The 17,056-nt window shown below is 45.5% G+C and overlaps 1 protein-coding gene across 1 annotated transcript in view; it reads right to left on the bottom strand.

Moving 5' to 3' along the window:
- gfra4 (GDNF family receptor alpha 4) overlaps positions 1-17,056 on the bottom strand; it is a 77,643-nt gene that overhangs the window by 5,867 nt on the left and 54,720 nt on the right. Inside the window, exons 5-6 of the mRNA XM_033040893.1 lie at positions 15,783-15,917; positions 8,147-8,301 (exon numbers count right to left, since the gene is read on the bottom strand). Coding sequence (XP_032896784.1) covers positions 8,147-8,301; positions 15,783-15,917 — 290 coding nt within the window. The remainder of the gene's footprint in view (positions 1-8,146; positions 8,302-15,782; positions 15,918-17,056) is intronic.

Here is a 17,056-nt window from a genome sequence, read left to right as displayed (position 1 = left end):
GGGTGAGGGGAGGGGAAGCTCTCCTAAAGTCTACAATCAATTCCACTGTCTTAAGAGCATTGAGCTCCAGGTTGTTGCGACGGCACCAGGACGCCAACTGTGACACTTCCTGTCTGTATGCAGATTCCTCCCCATCCTGGATCAGTCCAATCAGGGTTGTGTCGTCCGCAAACTTGAGAAGCTTGACAGAGGTGTCTGTGGAGGTGCAGTCATTGGTGTAGAGAGAGTAGAGGAGAGGGGAGAGTACGCAGCCTTGCGGTGCTCCTATGCTGAGTGTTTGCGGGTCCGAGATATGCTTTTCAGCCTCACATGCTGCTTCCTGTCTGTCAGAAAGTTGGTGATCCACCGACGGAGGGGTTCAGGCACAGTCAACTCGGAAAGTTTGGAGTGCAGTAGCTCTGGCACAATGGTGTTGATGCAGAGCTAAAAGCAACAAACAAAATCCTTGCATAGGTCCCCTGGCAGTCTAGGTGCTGTAGGATGAAGTGCAGGCCCAGGTTGACTTATTCATCCACAGATCTATTGGCCCGATATGCAAACTACAGCAGGGGGTTCGTGATATTTTTCAGCTTGGTCAGCACTAGCCTTTCAAAGGTCTTCATGACTACAGTGCGACAGGCCTGTTGTCATTAAGACCAGTAGTCCTTGCCTTTGGGGTACAGGGACAATAGTGGAGGCTTTGAAGCAGGCAGGGACAGTAGGTTTGCAGGGACTGGTTGAAAATGTCTGTGTAGACCGGTGCCAGTTGATATTTACTTAGAGTCATGGAGTTGCACAGCATGGAAACAGGTCCTTCGGCCCAACTTGCCCACACCAACCAACATGTCCCACATGTCTGCATTTGGCCCATATCCCTCTAAACCTATCCCATCCATGTAATTGTCTAATTGTTTCTTAAACGTTGCAATAGTCCCTGCCTCAACTACTTCTTTCAGCAGCTCGTTCCATACTCCCACCACCCTTTATGTAAAAATGTTACCCATCTAGTGGCTATAATATATCACAAATTGCTGGAGGACCTATGTGGGTTTTCTCCGAGATCTTCGGTTTCCTCCCACACTCCAAAGACGTACAGGTCAAGTCAAGTCAAGTCAAGTTTATTCGTCACATACACATACGAGATGTGCAGTGAAATGAAAAGTGGCAATGCTCGCGGACTTTGTGCAAAAAGACAAACAAACAAACAACCAAACAAACTACAAACACAATGGAACAGAATTACATATTCTTTTACATATTAAATATTGTGGGCGGAAGGAAAAAGGGAAACATTTGGTTAATTAGCTTGGTATAAATGTAAACTTGTCCCTAGTGTGTGTAGGGCAGTGTTAATGTGTGGGCATCACGTTGGGCCGAAGGGCTTGTTATGTATCTCTAAGTTAAATGTCTGTATCTCTACATTAAAATTAAACGATATTGCATTCTAATTCCTGGAGCTTTTCATTTTTAGCAAAAATGTTCCCAGTTAACCTGTGGACTGAAGTAAACTCTATCAGTTTCTGCTTGTGTCCTCCACTTATCTGTCACTTTGTCTGTCGTTCCATTTGTATTACACAAGGAAGCCATTCTGCCAACAAGATTCCAATTAATTTTGCTCCCCTGCTGGATCCTTTGCAAAATGTTCCCTTTTAATTAAATCTCCCGTTAATATTTTCTCTGTAACTGTGAATGTATGCTTACTGTAAGAACACCAAATGGAACCCAAAGGAGTGTCGATAGAAGTGAATCGGAAGTAAATGCTGAATGGACTCCAAGAAATGTATAACATGGAGGCGATAGTTGAGGGAAATAGTATAATGTTTTGAGAGACATTTGGCCAGGTAGACATTCGGCCCTTCGAGCCAGCACCGCCATTCACTGTGATCATGGCTGATCATCCCCAATCAGTACCCCGTTCCTGCCTTCTCCCCATATCCCCTGACTTCGCTAACTTTAAGAGCTCTATCTAACTCTCTTGAAAGCATCCAGAGAATTTGCTTCCACTGCCTTCTGAGGCAGAGAATTTCACAGATTCACAACTCTCTGTGTGAAAAAGTTTTTCCTCGTCTCTGTTCTAAATGGCTTACCCCTTATTCTTAAACTGTGGCCCCTAGTTCTGGACTCCCCCAACATCGGGAACTTGTTTCCTGCCTCTAGTGTGTCCAAACCCTTAATAATCTTAAATGTTTCAATAAGATACCCTCTCATCCTTCTAAATTCCAGAGTATAAAAGCCCAGCCGCTCCATTCTATCAACATATGACATCCCGGGAATAAATCTTGTGAACCTACGCTGCACTCCCTCAATAGCAAGAATGTCATTCCACGAATTTGGAGACCAAATCTGCACACAATACTCCAGATGTGGTATCACTAGGGCCCTGTACAACTGCGTTTAGAGGGATATAGGTCAAGTGCGGGCAGGTGGGACGTGTGTGTATATGGGGCATGTTGGGTGGCATGGGCAAATTGGGCCGAAGGACCTGTTTCCACAATGTTATGACTCTATGACTCTATGACATGCAGCAAAAGAACCTGTGACTAAATCCAGTGAACACGGGTACTAAATATAGTATCCATGTCTGCATGGTACGGAGGCTTAGCTGGTAGAGTTGCTGCCTTACAGTGCCGGAGGCCCGGGTTCGATCCTGACCTCGGGTGCTGTCGTTCGGATTCAGAACTTCAGATTCAGATGGAGTTTGCACGTTGTCCCTGTGACCATGGGGTGCTCCAGTTTCCTCCCATATCAGTTCAGTTTATTTATTGTCAGGTATACCGAGGTACAGTGAAAATTTTTAGTTGCGTGCTATCCAGTCAGCAGAAACACAATACATGATTACCATCGAGCCATTCACAGTTTATAGATACATGATAAGGAAATAACATTTAGTGCAAGGTAAAGCCACCAAAGTCCAATCAAGGATACTCCAAGGGGCACCAAAGAGGTAGATAGTAGTTCAGTAGTAGTTCATATCACAAAGGTTGGTTGGCATCTCTAAACTAAGTGTAGGGAGTGTACAAGAAAGTGGGATATCATAGAACTGGTGGTGATCGATATTCTAGTGGGACTAAGTTGGCTAAATATAATATAACTGCTGCCTCACATCCCAGAGACTCAGGTTTGATCCTGACCTTGGGTGCTGTATGTGCAGAGTTCACACTTTTTCTCTGTGGCCGCGCGGGTTTCATCCGGGCGCTCCGGTTTCCACCCACATCCCAAAGACGTGTGGGTTTGTAGGTTAATTGCCTGCTGTAAGTTCCAGAACCAGGGGCCACAGTTTAAGAATAAGGAGTAAGCCATTCAGAACGGAGACGAGGAAAGCCTTTTTCTCACAGAGAGTGGTGAGTCTGTGGATTTCTCTCTTTCCTATGTGGTGAGTCACACCTCTCGCTAGACCCACATCCCATTCCTCCAATGAAGGCAGGTTCTCTGGATGCTTTCAAGAGAGAGCTAAATAGGGCTCTTAAAATAGAGGAGTCAGGGGATATGGGGAGAAGGCAGGAACTGGGTACTGATTGGGGAAGATCAGCCATGATCACATTGAATGGCGGTGCTGGCTCGAGGGGCCGAATGGCCTACTCCTGCACCTATTATCTATTGCCTATTGCCCCCCAGTGTATAATGAATGGATGTGAAAATGGGATAGGTGGGATGGGACAGGATGGGTGTGGGCAAGTTGGGCCGACCCGAAGAAGGGTCTCAACCCGAAACGTCACCCACTCCTTCTCTCCAGAGATGCTGCCGCCTGTCCCGCTGAGTTACTCCAGCTTCTTGTGTCTACCTGCGGTTTAAACCAGCATCTGCTGTTCCTTCCTGCACATTACTTGACTAAACAAAGCTGCTGTTGGCATTTTACGGGGAGCTTCCAAAGTAGAGTTCAGTGCCGTACATTCTGATTGTTCAAAACTTGCAAACATATTGTCACTGCCCATGAGATTTGCTTTGACCGGATTGATAAAGCAGTGCCACTCACTCTTCTCCACTTCACCTTACTGTTCCCTGTGGCCTCAATTTATTTTACAGTGATAAGTTCAGACAGGTTGTGACTTCAGTGTATTAATGATCTTATCACACACACGCTCCTTTCCTTCCTCCAATTCACTTTAATGGCAGGTGGACAAATCCAATTTGAACATACCTGCTGCTGGGCACCCAGTGATTTCACTCCGGGTGTCAAATACAGAAGTGAAACTCAGAGCCAACATATCCTTTCCTTTACTTGGAGTTACCGGAGCAAATGTTACGCTGTCAGGTTACACCACGCCACCATCCATCTTTGAGTCCACTGCCGATTCCCATTGTTGGTTTTTAATTTGTCATTGGAATGTAGTGTAATGTACCAGTACTAACATGTTTTAGCATTTACTTCATGTTTTAGACATTGGAGATACAGGACTGAAACAGGGCCATCGGCCCACTGAGTCCACTGCCGACCAGCCATCACCCCGTACACTAGCACTATCCACTTCAGTTCAGTTTAGTTTATTGTCGTGTGTGTCGAGGTACAGTGAAAAGCTTTTTGTTGCGTGCTAACCAGTCAGCAGAAAGACAATACATGCTTCCAATCGAGCCATTTACAGTGTGTAGATGCATGTGCGAAAACAGACCCTTCGGCCCACCGAGTCTGCACCGACCAGCGATCCCCGCACACTAGCACTATCCTACACACACTAACTAGGGACAAATTACATTTATACCAAGCCAATTAACCCTCAAACCTGCACGCCTTTGGAGCCTGGGAGGAAACCAGAGCACCCGGGGTAAAACCCACACAGGTCACGGGGAGAACGTGCAAACTCCGTACAGACAGCGCCTGTAGTCGGGATCGAACCGGGGTCTCTGGCGCTGTGAGGCAGCTACTCTACTACTGCGCCATTGTGCTGCCAAAGGTGGAGTTAAAATCGCTAACAGTTCAGCTGCTGATGTTAACTCTGACGGCATCTTTATACTCCTTTGTAAATGTAAATAAATAAATCTCTTGGCCTCCATTCTAGTTCTATCTTAGAGGTCCGTTGGTTCTAATTACTTGAAACTGTTTGATCCTGTCATCTTTTTCCCCATTCTTTCAAACTATATTTAAATGCCATATGAAGAACTGTCCTAATTGTCCAAGTTCTTCACTGATTGCATTTCCCTATGCATTAGATACGAATGAATCTGCACTGAACCATCTCTGTTGTCATCACCCTTACTAAAATGTGGGCTGTAAAACTGATTGAAGAATTCCATTGTGGTGTCACTCAAGTTTTATTTGGACACACTATGTAATCTCAACTTCATATTCTTGAAAACATTTGGACAGGTGCATGGATCGCAGGGGTTTAGAGGGATATGGGCCAAATGCAGGCATGTGGCGCAGTGGTAGATTTGCTGCCTTGCCGAATGGCCTACTCCATATAACCATATAACAATTACAGCACGGAAACAGGCCATCTCGGCCCTACAAGTCCGTGCCGAACAACTTTTTTTCCCTTAGTCCCACCTGCCTGCACTCATACCATAACCCTCCATTCCCTTCTCATCCATATGCCTATCCAATTTATTTTTAAATGATACCAACGAACCTGCCTCCACCACTTCCACAGGAAGCTCATTCCACACCGCTACCACTCTCTGAGTAAAGAAGTTCCCCCTCATGTTACCCCTAAACTTCTGTCCCTTAATTCTGAAGTCATGTCCTCTTGTTTGAATCTTCCCTATTCTCAAAGGAAAAAGCTTGTCCACATCAACTCTGTCTATCCCTCTCATCATTTTAAAGACCTCTATCAAGTCCCCCCTTAACCTTCTGCGCTCCAGAGAATAAAGACCTAACTTATTCAACCTATCTCTGTAACTTAGTTGTTGAAACCCAGGCAACATTCTAGTAAATCTCCTCTGTACTCTCTCTATTTTGTTGACATCCTTCCTATAATTGGGCGACCAAAATTGTACACCATACTCCAGATTTGGTCTCACCAATGCCTTGTACAATTTTAACATTACATCCCAGCTTCTATACTCAATGCTCTGATTTATAAAGGCTAGCATACCAAAAGCTTTCTTTACCACCCTATCTATATGAGATTCCACCTTCAAGGAACTATGCACGGTTATTCCCAGATCCCTCTGTTCAACTGCATTCTTCAATTCCCTACCATTTACCATGTACGTCCTATTTTGATTTGTCCTGCCAAGATGTAGCACCTCACATTTATCAGCATTAAACTCCATCTGCCATCTTTCAGCCCATTTTTCCAAATGGCCTAAATCACTCTGTAGACTTTGGAAATCCTCTTCATTATCCACAACACCCCCAATCTTGGTATCATCTGCATACTTACTAATCCAATTTACCACACCTTCATCCAGATCATTGATGTACTCCTGCACCTTTTGTCTATTGTCTATAATGGTGAGATGTTTTGGATCATGTAATTGGGGCCTACATAGCTACAGGATAGGTACATACCATCATCATCCATGAACTTCCACTTTTCAATGAAAAGGGTGGATAAAAAAAGGATCCTGACCCAAAACGTCACCCATTCTTTTCCTTCAGAAATGCTGCCTGACCCGCTGGGTTACTCCAGCACTTTGTGGCTGTACCTAGTGATATTATACACCTCAAAAATGTCACCCCTCAGCCTCTTACGCTCCAAAGAAAAAAAGACCCAGCCTATCCAGCCTCAACCTATAACTCTGGATAGAGTGGACGGGGAGAGGGTGCTCTCTGGGCCTAGTGGGAGAGGACCAGAGGGCACAGCCTCAGAATAAAAGGATAGGACAGGTTTGGAGGGGTATGGACCAAGGTGGGACTAGTGTAGCTGGGACATGTTGGACAGTGTGGGTAAGTTGGGCCGTAGGACCTGGTTCCACACTGTATCACTCTATGACTTACCTTTAGAAAGGAGATGAGGCAGAATTTCTTTAGTCAGAGGGTGGTGAATCTGTGAAATTGATCAGCACAGATGGTTTTGGAGGCTAAGTCAATGGATATTTTGAAGGCGGAGATTGACAGATTCTTGATTAGTACGGGTATCAGGGGTTATGGGGGAAGGCAGGAGAATGGGGTTAGGAGGGAGAGATAGATTGAATGATGGGGTAGACTTTATCGTCCGAATGGCCTAATTCTGCTCCTATCACTTATGGACATGAACGAAATATCCAGGTAACATCTTGGTGTTGGTGTTAGGCGCAGAATTAGGCCATTCGGCCCATCGTCTACTCCGCCATTCACTATTGGCTAATCTATCTTTCCCTCTCAACCCCATTCTCTTGCCTTCTCCCCATAACCCCTTGATGCCCATGCTGAATCTATCAATCTCCACCTTAAAAATATCCATCGCCATCTGTGACAATGAATTCCACAGATTCACCACCCTCTGATGAAATAAATTCCTTCTCACCTCCTTTCCAAAGGTACATCCTTTTATTGTGGCCATGGCCTCTGGTCCTAGACTCTCCCACTAGTGGAAACATTCTACTACAGCTGTATGTGGAGGAAACTAATGCCCCTGTCCCACTTAGGAAACCTGAACGGAAACCTCTGGAGACTTTGAGCCCCACCCAAGGTTTCCGTGCAGTTCCCGGAGGTTTTTGTCAGTCTCCCTACCTACTTTCACTACCTGCAACCTCCGGCAACCACCTGCAACCTCCGGGAACGGCACGGAAACCTTGGGTGGGGCGCAAAGTCTCCAGAGGTTTCCGTTCAGGTTTCCTAAGTGGGACAGGGGCATAACTGCGGATGCTGGTTTAAATTGAAGGTAGACCCATCCTCTCCACCTTCACTCTATCCAAGCCTTTCGCTATTCGGTAAGTTTCAATGAGATAGCCCCTCATCCTTCTAAACTCCAGCAAGTACCAGCCCAGGATCGTCAAACGCTCATCATAAGTTAACCCAATCTTTCCTGGGTTTAGTTTAGTTTATTATAGTCACCTGTTCCGAGGGTTGAGTGAAAAGCTTTTTTGTTGCGTGCTATCCCATCGGTGAAAAGACTATATATACACATGATTACAATCAAGTTGTCCACAGTGTACAGATAAAGGGTTAAGATCTAAAAGGGTGGCGCGATTGTAATGTATGATAGCAGATCCCCCTTCTGGGACCGGCACGCACGCATCAATCACCTCGTTCAAGCGTTATCTTAGTCCTTGTGCTCGGACCATCCCCGTTGCATTTTGTTCCTACCTGTGTGGGTAGTAACGGACTGAGCGCATTTGCTTCCCGGTGTGAAATCTCCGTGCTGTTTATGTGTTTGTTCTGCCACGTCTGGGAAGTGGAGTGGTGAACGCTGGAGCCGGTGTTAAGGTCTGTCCCATTCCCGAATGCATGAAACGCATTCTCTGCAGATAGAGGAAGACAAGATATCTTTAAACCCAGGAGGTACGCACCCTCGGTCCTGGTTTAGACATTATGCATTCTTGCAGTGCTGCATTTTCAGTTTTAATTAACGCACTGCTTTTTCAATTAGAGTAGAATGAGTTTATATTCTCCAGAGTTTCGTGAATGAGCGATGATCTTATTAAATAATATATACTGTATAGTTATCAACAGACTATCATATTGCTACTGAGAGAATATTTCCCCAGACTGGAGGTTCGCGGATAAGGGGATATGTCTTCACCTCGGGCTATTAATGTCTGTTGATGTTTGGGATTTGCAATCTCATAAAGTTCTACATAGCCTTTAGACTTTAGCGATCTAGTGCAGAAACAGGCCCTTCAGTCCGACCTGTGATCACCCCGTACACCTCCACTATCCTACACTCACCCCGTACACCTCCACTATCCTACACACACTAGGGACAATTTACAAGTTTTACCAAAGCCAATTAGCCAACAAACCTGTAAGTCTTTGGAGTGTGGGAGGAAACTGGAGCACCCTATAAAAAAGCATGTGGTCATGGGGAGAACGTAGAAAACTCCATACAGACAGCACACATAGTCAGGGTCGAACCCTCGGGTCCCTGGCGCTGTAAGGCAGTAGCTCTACCACAGGCTAATTGGCTTTGTAAAATTGTAAATTGTCTCTTGTGTGTGTAGGATAGTGTTAGTGTGTGTGGTTGCTGGTTAGCACAGACTCAATGGGCCAACGGGTCTGTTACCGCACTGTATCTCTGAATGAAACTAAACTAGAACTGCTCAGCTAGTAATGCAGCATCTGTGGAGGGAAACCATTACCCTTTTGTGTCAGAGCTGAAAGATGTCTTCAACAAAACTGCTTTACATTCATTGCTTCAGGGACCACAATGGAAAAATGTATGATTTGGTTGTAAAGCACTTTGGGATTTTAAGTACATTAATTACATGGATAGGACAGGTTTGGAGGGACATGGGCCAAATGCGGACAGGTGGGACTAGTGTAGCTGGGACATGTTGGCCGGTGTGGGCAGGTTGGGTGGAAGGGCCTGTTTTCACACTGTATCACTCTAGGACTCTAAATGGTACTTTGGGAATATATGAGTTTTTCTTTTAAGCAGACCAAGGGTAGGAAAAGACAAAAGAGCAAGGTGAGGAAACAGGGCTGACATGAGAGAGGTGATACCAAGCGTGCGAAGAAGTAAACGCCCAATTGAACACAGAACATTCTGTACAGACTCAGTACTACAGGTAGCACCAGTGGGGAGGGAGATGGGACAGCCTGCCAGAGGAGGTAGTTGAGGCAGGTACTATAACAACATAGTACCTGCAGATTTGGACAGGTACGTGGCTAGGAAAGGTCTAGAGGGATATGGGCCATATGCGGGCAGGTGGACTAGTGAAGATGGGGCATGTTGGTTGGCATGGGCAAGTTGGGCTGATGGGCCGGTTTCCAGGCTGGATGACGCTATGAGTTTATCTCAGATTGATGACCTTCAAGAACTTATTTTAGACTTTAGAGATACAGCACGGAAACAGGTGGTTCGACCCACTGTGTCCGGGCTGACCAGCGATCACACTAGCATTATCCTTCACACTAGGGACAATTTACAATTTTTACCAAAGCCAATTAGCCTACAAACCTGCGCATCTTTGGAGTGTGGGAGGAAAGTGGAGGACCCAGAGAAGACCCACATGGTCACAAACTCCGTACAGGCAGCACCCGTAGTCAGGATGGAACCCGGGTCTCTGGCGCTGTAAGACAGCAACTCTACCGCTGCTCCACGTGAGACTCAGAGATTTGTGGAAAGGAGGTAGAAACAGGAATCTCTGTGAATTGCTGTGATTTGTCAAAGAGCAGGGGATATTAGAACGGTTCGATATGACGGCACAAGGTGGCCGGTTCGAATCCTGCTTGTAGTGTGTACTGTCGTTGTGACCTTGGGCAAGACACTTCACCTACCTTTGCCTGGGACTAGAGACGGAAATTAGCTACTGATTGGCTACAATCTCGCATATTTACATGCAAAATGTTCATTAATATGCACTGTCCCTATAAAAAAAAAAAAAAAAAAAAAAAAAAAAAAAAAGCATACCTCCATTTTGTACCACGTTGGAGGTGGGTGCCTGGAACGTGCTGCTAGGGGTGATGGTGAAGGCATTTAAGAGGCTTTCCGATAAGCATGTGGATATATGTAGGGGATTGAGGGGTATGGATCGCATACGGGAAGATGAGGTTGGTTTTCTGTGTGCCACAGCCATTTGTGTAGTGAAGGGGTCTGAATCATTCTAAGTGTTAATATGTAAACCGTCAAAATGTAAATTGGATAACTTAATCCTTACAATAAATTATTTAATTCAATACAATATTATTCCAGAGGAGTATTCGTAATAAGGTGGATGAGTTGAATGTGCAGATAGCTATTAATGACTATGATATAGTTGGGATCACGGAGACATGGCTCCAGGGTGACCAAGGCTGGGAGCTGAACATCCAGGGATATTCAATATTCAGGAGGGATAGAGAGAAAGGAAAAGGAGGTGGGGTAGCGTTGCTGATTAGAGAGCAGATTAACGCAATGGAAAGGAAGGACATTAGTTTGGAGGATGTGGAATCGGTATGGGTTGAGCTGCGAAACACTAAGGGGCAGAAAACGCTGGTGGGTGTTGTGTACAGGCCACCTAACAGTAGTAGTGAAGTTGGAGATGGTATCAAACAGGAAATTAGAAATGCGTGCGACAAAGGCAAAACCGTTATAATGGGTGACTTCAATCTACATATAGATTGGGTGAATCAAATTGGCAGGGGTGCTGAGGAAGAGGATTTCTTGGAATGTATGCGGGATAGTTATCTAAATCAACATGTAGAGGAACCAACGAGAGAGCAGGCTATTTTAGACTGGGTATTGAGTAACGAGGAAGGGTTAGTTAGCAGTCTTGTTGTACGTGCGCCCTTGGGCAAGAGTGACCATAATATGGTTGAGTTCTTCATTAGGATGGAGAGTGACATTGTTAATTCAGAAACAATGGTTCTGAACTTAAAGAAAGGTAACTTTGAGGGTATGAGACGTGAATTGGCCAAGATTGACTGGCAATTAATTCTAAAAGGGTTGACGGTGGATATGCAATGGAAGACATTTAAAGACTGCATGGATGAACTACAAAAATTGTTCATCCCAGTTTGGCAAAAGAATAAATCAGGGAAGGTAGTGCATCCGTGGATAACAAGGGAAATCAGGGATAGTATCAAAGCGAAGGATGATGCGTACAAATTAGCCAGAAAAAGCAGCATACCGGAGGACTGGGAGAAATTCAGAGACCAGCAGAGGAGGACAAAGGGCTTAATTAGGAAAGGAAAAATAGATTATGAAAGAAAACTGGCAGGGAACATAAAAACTGATTGCAAAAGTTTTTATAGATATGTGAAAAGAAAGAGATTAGTTAAAACAAATGTAGGTCCCTTGCAGTCAGAAACAGGTGAGTTGATCATGGGGAACAAGGATATGGCGGACCAATTGAATAACTACTTTGGTTCCGTCTTCACTAAGGAAGACATAAATAATCTGCCGGAAATAGCAGGGGACCGCGGGTCAAAGGAGTTGGAGGAATTGAGTGAAATCCAGGTTAGCCGGGAAGTGGTGTTGGGTAAATTGAATGGATTAAAGGCCGATAAATCCCCAGGGCCAGATAGGCTGCATCCCAGAGTACTTAAGGAAGTAGCTCCAGAAATAGTGGATGCATTAGTAATAATCTTTCAAAACTCTTTAGATTCTGGAGTAGTTCCTGAAGATTGGCGGGTAGCAAACGTAACCCCACTTTTTAAGAAGGGAAGGAGAGAGAAAACGGGGAATTACAGACCAGTTAGTCTAACATCGGTAGTGGGGAAACTGCTAGAGTCAGTTATTAAAGATGGGATAGCAGCACATTTGGAAAGTGGTGAAATCATTGGACAAAGTCAGCATGGATTAACAAAAGGTAAATCATGCCTGACGAATCTTATAGAATTTTTCAAGGATGTAACTAGTAGCGTGGATAGGGGAGAACCAGTGGATGTGGTGTATCTGGACTTCCAGAAGGCTTTCGGCAAGGTCCCACATAAGAGATTAGTATACAAACTTAAAGCACACGGCATTGGGGGTTCAGTATTGATGTGGATAGAGAACTGGCTGGCAAACAGGAAGCAAAGAGTAGGAGTAAATGGGTCCTTTTCACAATGGCAGGCAGTGACTAGTGGGGTACCGCAAGGCTCAGTGCTGGGACCCCAGCTATTTACAATATATATTAATGATCTGGATGAGGGAATTGAAGGCAATATCTCCAAGTTTGCGGATGACACTAAGCTGGGGGGCAGTGTTAGCTGTGAGGAGGATGTTAGGAGACTGCAAGGTGACTTGGATAGGCTGGGTGAGTGGGCAAATGTTTGGCAGATGCAGTATAATGTGGATAAATGTGAGGTTATCCATTTTGGTGGCAAAAACAGAAAAGCAGACTATTATCTAAATGGTGGCCGACTAGGAAAAGGGGAGATGCAGCGAGACCTGGGTGTCATGGTACACCAGTCATTGAAAGTAGGCATGCAGGTGCAGCAGGCAGTGAAGAAAGCGAATGGTGTGTTAGCTTTCATAGCAAAAGGATTTGAGTATAGGAGCAGGGAGGTTCTACTGCAGTTGTACAGGGTCTTGGTGAGACCACACCTGGAGTATTGCGTACAGTTTTGGTCTCCAAATCTGAGGAAGGACATTATTGCCATAGAGGGAGTGCAGAGAAGGTTCACCAGACTGATTCCTGGGATGTCAGGACTGCCTTATGAAGAAAGACTGGATAGACTTGGTTTATACTCTCTAGAATTTAGGAGATTGAGAGGGGATCTTATAGAAACTTATAAAATCCTTAAGGGGTTGGACAGGCTAGATGCAGGAAGATTGCTCCCAATGTTGGGGAAGTCCAGGACAAGGGGTCACAGCTTAAGGATAAGGGGGAAATCCTTTAAAACCGAGATGAGAAGAACTTTTTTCACACAGAGAGTGGTGAATCTCTGGAACTCCCTGCCACAGAGGGTAGTCGAGGCCAGTTCATTGGCTATATTTAAGAGGGAGTTAGATGTGGCCCTTGTGGCTAAGGGGATCAGAGGGTATGGAGAGAAGGCAGGTACGGGATACTGAGTTGGATGATCAGCCATGATCATATTGAATGGCGGTGCAGGCTCGAAGGGCCGAGTGGCCTACTCCTGCACCTAATTTCTATGTTTCTATGTTTCTAAATGTTTGCAGATGAGTTGAGTTGAGTTGAGTTTAGTTTAGAGGCGCGGTGTGGAAACAGGCACTTCGGCCCACCGAGTCATAAGGTCATGAGATAAGAGCAGAACTAGGCCATTTGGCGCAACAAGTCTACACATCAAGTCTTCATTCATGGCTAATCTACCTCCCCCACCAACTCCATTCTCCTGCCATCTCTCCATAACCCGACACCCATACAAATCAAGAATCTATCCATCTCTGCCTTCAGGCAACGTCAACCAGCGATCCCCGCACACTAACACTATCTGACACACACTAGGGACAATTTACATTTATACCAAGCCAATTAACCTACAAATCTGAATGCCTTTGGAGTACAGAAGGAAGCCGGAGCACCGGAGAAAACCCACATGGTCACGGTGAACATGCAAACTTTTTTGTTTGTTGCCTGGGTTTCAACAACTAAGTTACAGAGATAGGTTGAATAAGTTAGGTCTTTATTCTCTGGAGCGCAGAAGGTTAAGGGGGGACTTGATAGAGGTCTTTAAAATGATGAGAGGGATAGACAGAGTTGATGTGATCAAGCTTTTCCCTTTGAGAATAGGGAAGATTCAAACCAGAGGACATGACTTCAGAATTAAGGGACAGAAGTTTAGGGGTAACATGAGGGGGAACTTCTTTACTCAGAGAGTGGTGGCGGTGTGGAATGAGCTTCCAGTGGAAGTGGTGGCGGCAGGTTTGTTGGTATCATTTAAGAATAAATTGGATAGGCATATGGATGAGAAGGGAATGGAGGGTTATGGTATGAGTGCAGGCAGGTGGGACTAAGGGAAAAAAAAAATTGTTCGGCGCGGACTTGTAGGGCCGAGATGGCCTGTTTCCGTGCTGTAATTGTTATATGGTTATATGGTTATAAACTCCGTACAGACAGCACCCAAAGTCAGGACCGAACGGAAGAGGGAAGGAAAGCATTTACTATCGCAACAACTGAAAGGGGTATCAGCGGACCAGAAATGTAGCATGTAGAAATGTAGCAGGGGTGGCACGGTGGCACAGCGGTAGAGTTGCTGCCTTACAGCGCTTTCAGTGTCAGAGACCCGGGTTCGATCCCGACTACGGGTGCTGTTGGTACGGAGTTTGTACATTCTCCCCATGACCGCGTGGGTTTTCTCCGAAATTTTCGGTTTCCTCCCACAGTCCAAACACATAGAGGTTTGTAGGTTAATTAACTTGGTATGGACGTAAAATTGTCCCTGGTATGTGTATTGTAGTGTTAATGTGCGGGGATCGCTGGTTGGTGTGGACTCGGTGGGCCAGAAGGCCTCTTTTCGTGCTGTATCTCTAAACTAAACTAAACTAAGCTAGCAAGTACGCCCCTTTTTATTAAACAAATAAACATAGAGTATTAACACAATCAAAGTCTGCCCATGTTGACAGTTTACAAACGATCATCAAATTCATATAACGTCAACTTTATCAACAAAACACTCGACCTCCCGCGGTGACCAGCATTCACGGACGGCCTCCAAAGTCCCCGTGGACACACGTGTTCCCTCTCCAGGGACACGCAGGCACGGATGTTGGCCCGGAAAAGGGGCAGGCAGCCAACGCTGGAGCGGCTGTCGACTACCCGCTGCCTGGACCCGCGAATGGCCAAGTACACCCCAGGAGTGCAGACCCTGCCAGGAGGTTGTGTCTGGACCGAGGGAGCTCCATTCTGTACCATCCCCACACTCGTTACTGGTACAGTGTGCTGCACTCACTGGAGTTTAGAAGAATGAGGGGGGACCTCAGTGAAACATACAGAATAGTGAAAGGCCTGGATAGAGTGGATGTTTCCACTAGTGGGAGAGTCTAGGACTAGAGGTCATAGCCTCAGAATTAAGGGATGTCCCTTTCGGAAGGAGATGAGGAGACATTTCTTTACTCAGAGCGTGATTAACGCTGTGGAGGACAAGCCAATGGATATTTTTAAGGTAGACATGGGTAGATTCTTGATTATTGTGTCAGGGGTTATGGGGAGAAGGCAGGAGAATAGGGTTGGGGGAGATAGACCAGCCATGATAGATTTGCTGGGCCGAATGGACTAATTCTGCTCCTATCACATGACCTTATGACTGTCAGAGCATTCTTCATTTCACATATCCATCACTGGAAGTGCCTTCCTTTGTCTATTGTTGGCAAACAAAATGGTGTCTGCGACACCCCGATAGCAGTGAGCACACTCACTGAGGCAGGTGTTATCCGTGAAGAGATTGAGGAAGCTCTCGCAGTCCTCCCGGTTGTTTCCGCTGCCGCTGCAGGTGCACCAGGGCGCCACATTCGAGCTTGAATTGTCAATGTAGTTTGGGGTAATCACAGTACCTGATGAAAGAGAGGAAGGCAATTAGCAGCAGTACAATGGCCAAGCATGTGGGCACCTGTCAGCACATTGCACAATGATTATATGTGGTGTATCTCTCTCTATATATAATGTGCATGGATATATGTCTAGATATTATGTATCAGCCTAACATTATATATATCTCTATATGTCTGTCTGTCTGTCTGTCTGTCTGTCTGTCTATCTATCCATCTATCCATCTATCCATCCATCCGTCCATCCGTCCGTCCGTCCGTCCGTCCGTCCGTCCGTCCGTCCGTCGCTCCGTCCATCCGTCTATCCGTCTATCCGTCTATCCGTCTATCCATCTATCCATCTATCCATCTATCTATCTATCTATCTATCTATCCATCTATCTATCTATCTATCTTTCTATCTATCTATCTATCTATCTATCTATCCCTCTGTCTCTCTCTCTATACACCAGCTTCTCGTTCTCACCTAGCAAACAGCTATCAATGGCCTGTTTCCTTTATCATCGTAACATTTTGCATATCTTTCATTCCTGTATCTCTCTACATCACCGTCTATATCTCTCGTTTCCCTCTCCCCTGACTTTCCGTCTGAAGAAGGGTCTCGATCCGAAACGTCACCTATTCCTTCTCTCCAGTGATGCTGCATGTCCCGCTGCGTTATTCCAGCATCTTGTGTCTATTGTTGGTTTAAACCAGCATCTGCATTTCCTTCCATATATATATATGTATACACACACGCACACACACAGATATGTGGGTCTTTTCAGGCTCACTGTAGGGACTAGGCTACACAGAAATCAATAGCATTAAACCTTCGTCCTGAGCAAAATTAGGTCATTCAGCCCAGTGAGTCTTCTCCGCCATTCCATCATCGCTGATCTATTTTCCCTTCTGAATCCCGTTCTCCTGCCATCTCCCCATAAGCTTTGATATTCTTACTAATCAACAATCCACCTATCTCTGCTTTAAAAATACACATCCACCCGTCCCTGTGGCAATGAATTCCATGGATTCACCAGTCTCTGGCTGAAGAAATTCCTCCTTATCTCCATTCGGAAGGTACGTCCTGTCATTCTGAAGCTGTGCCATCTGGTTCTGGACTACTGAAATCATCCTCTCTATGCCCACTCTGCCCATGGCTACAG

Source organism: Amblyraja radiata, chromosome 1, assembly GCF_010909765.2.
Source record: "Amblyraja radiata isolate CabotCenter1 chromosome 1, sAmbRad1.1.pri, whole genome shotgun sequence".
NCBI lineage: Eukaryota > Metazoa > Chordata > Chondrichthyes > Rajiformes > Rajidae > Amblyraja > Amblyraja radiata.
The sequence above is the reverse complement of the archived record's forward strand: the minus strand, read 5'-3'. Positions and strand labels throughout refer to the sequence as shown.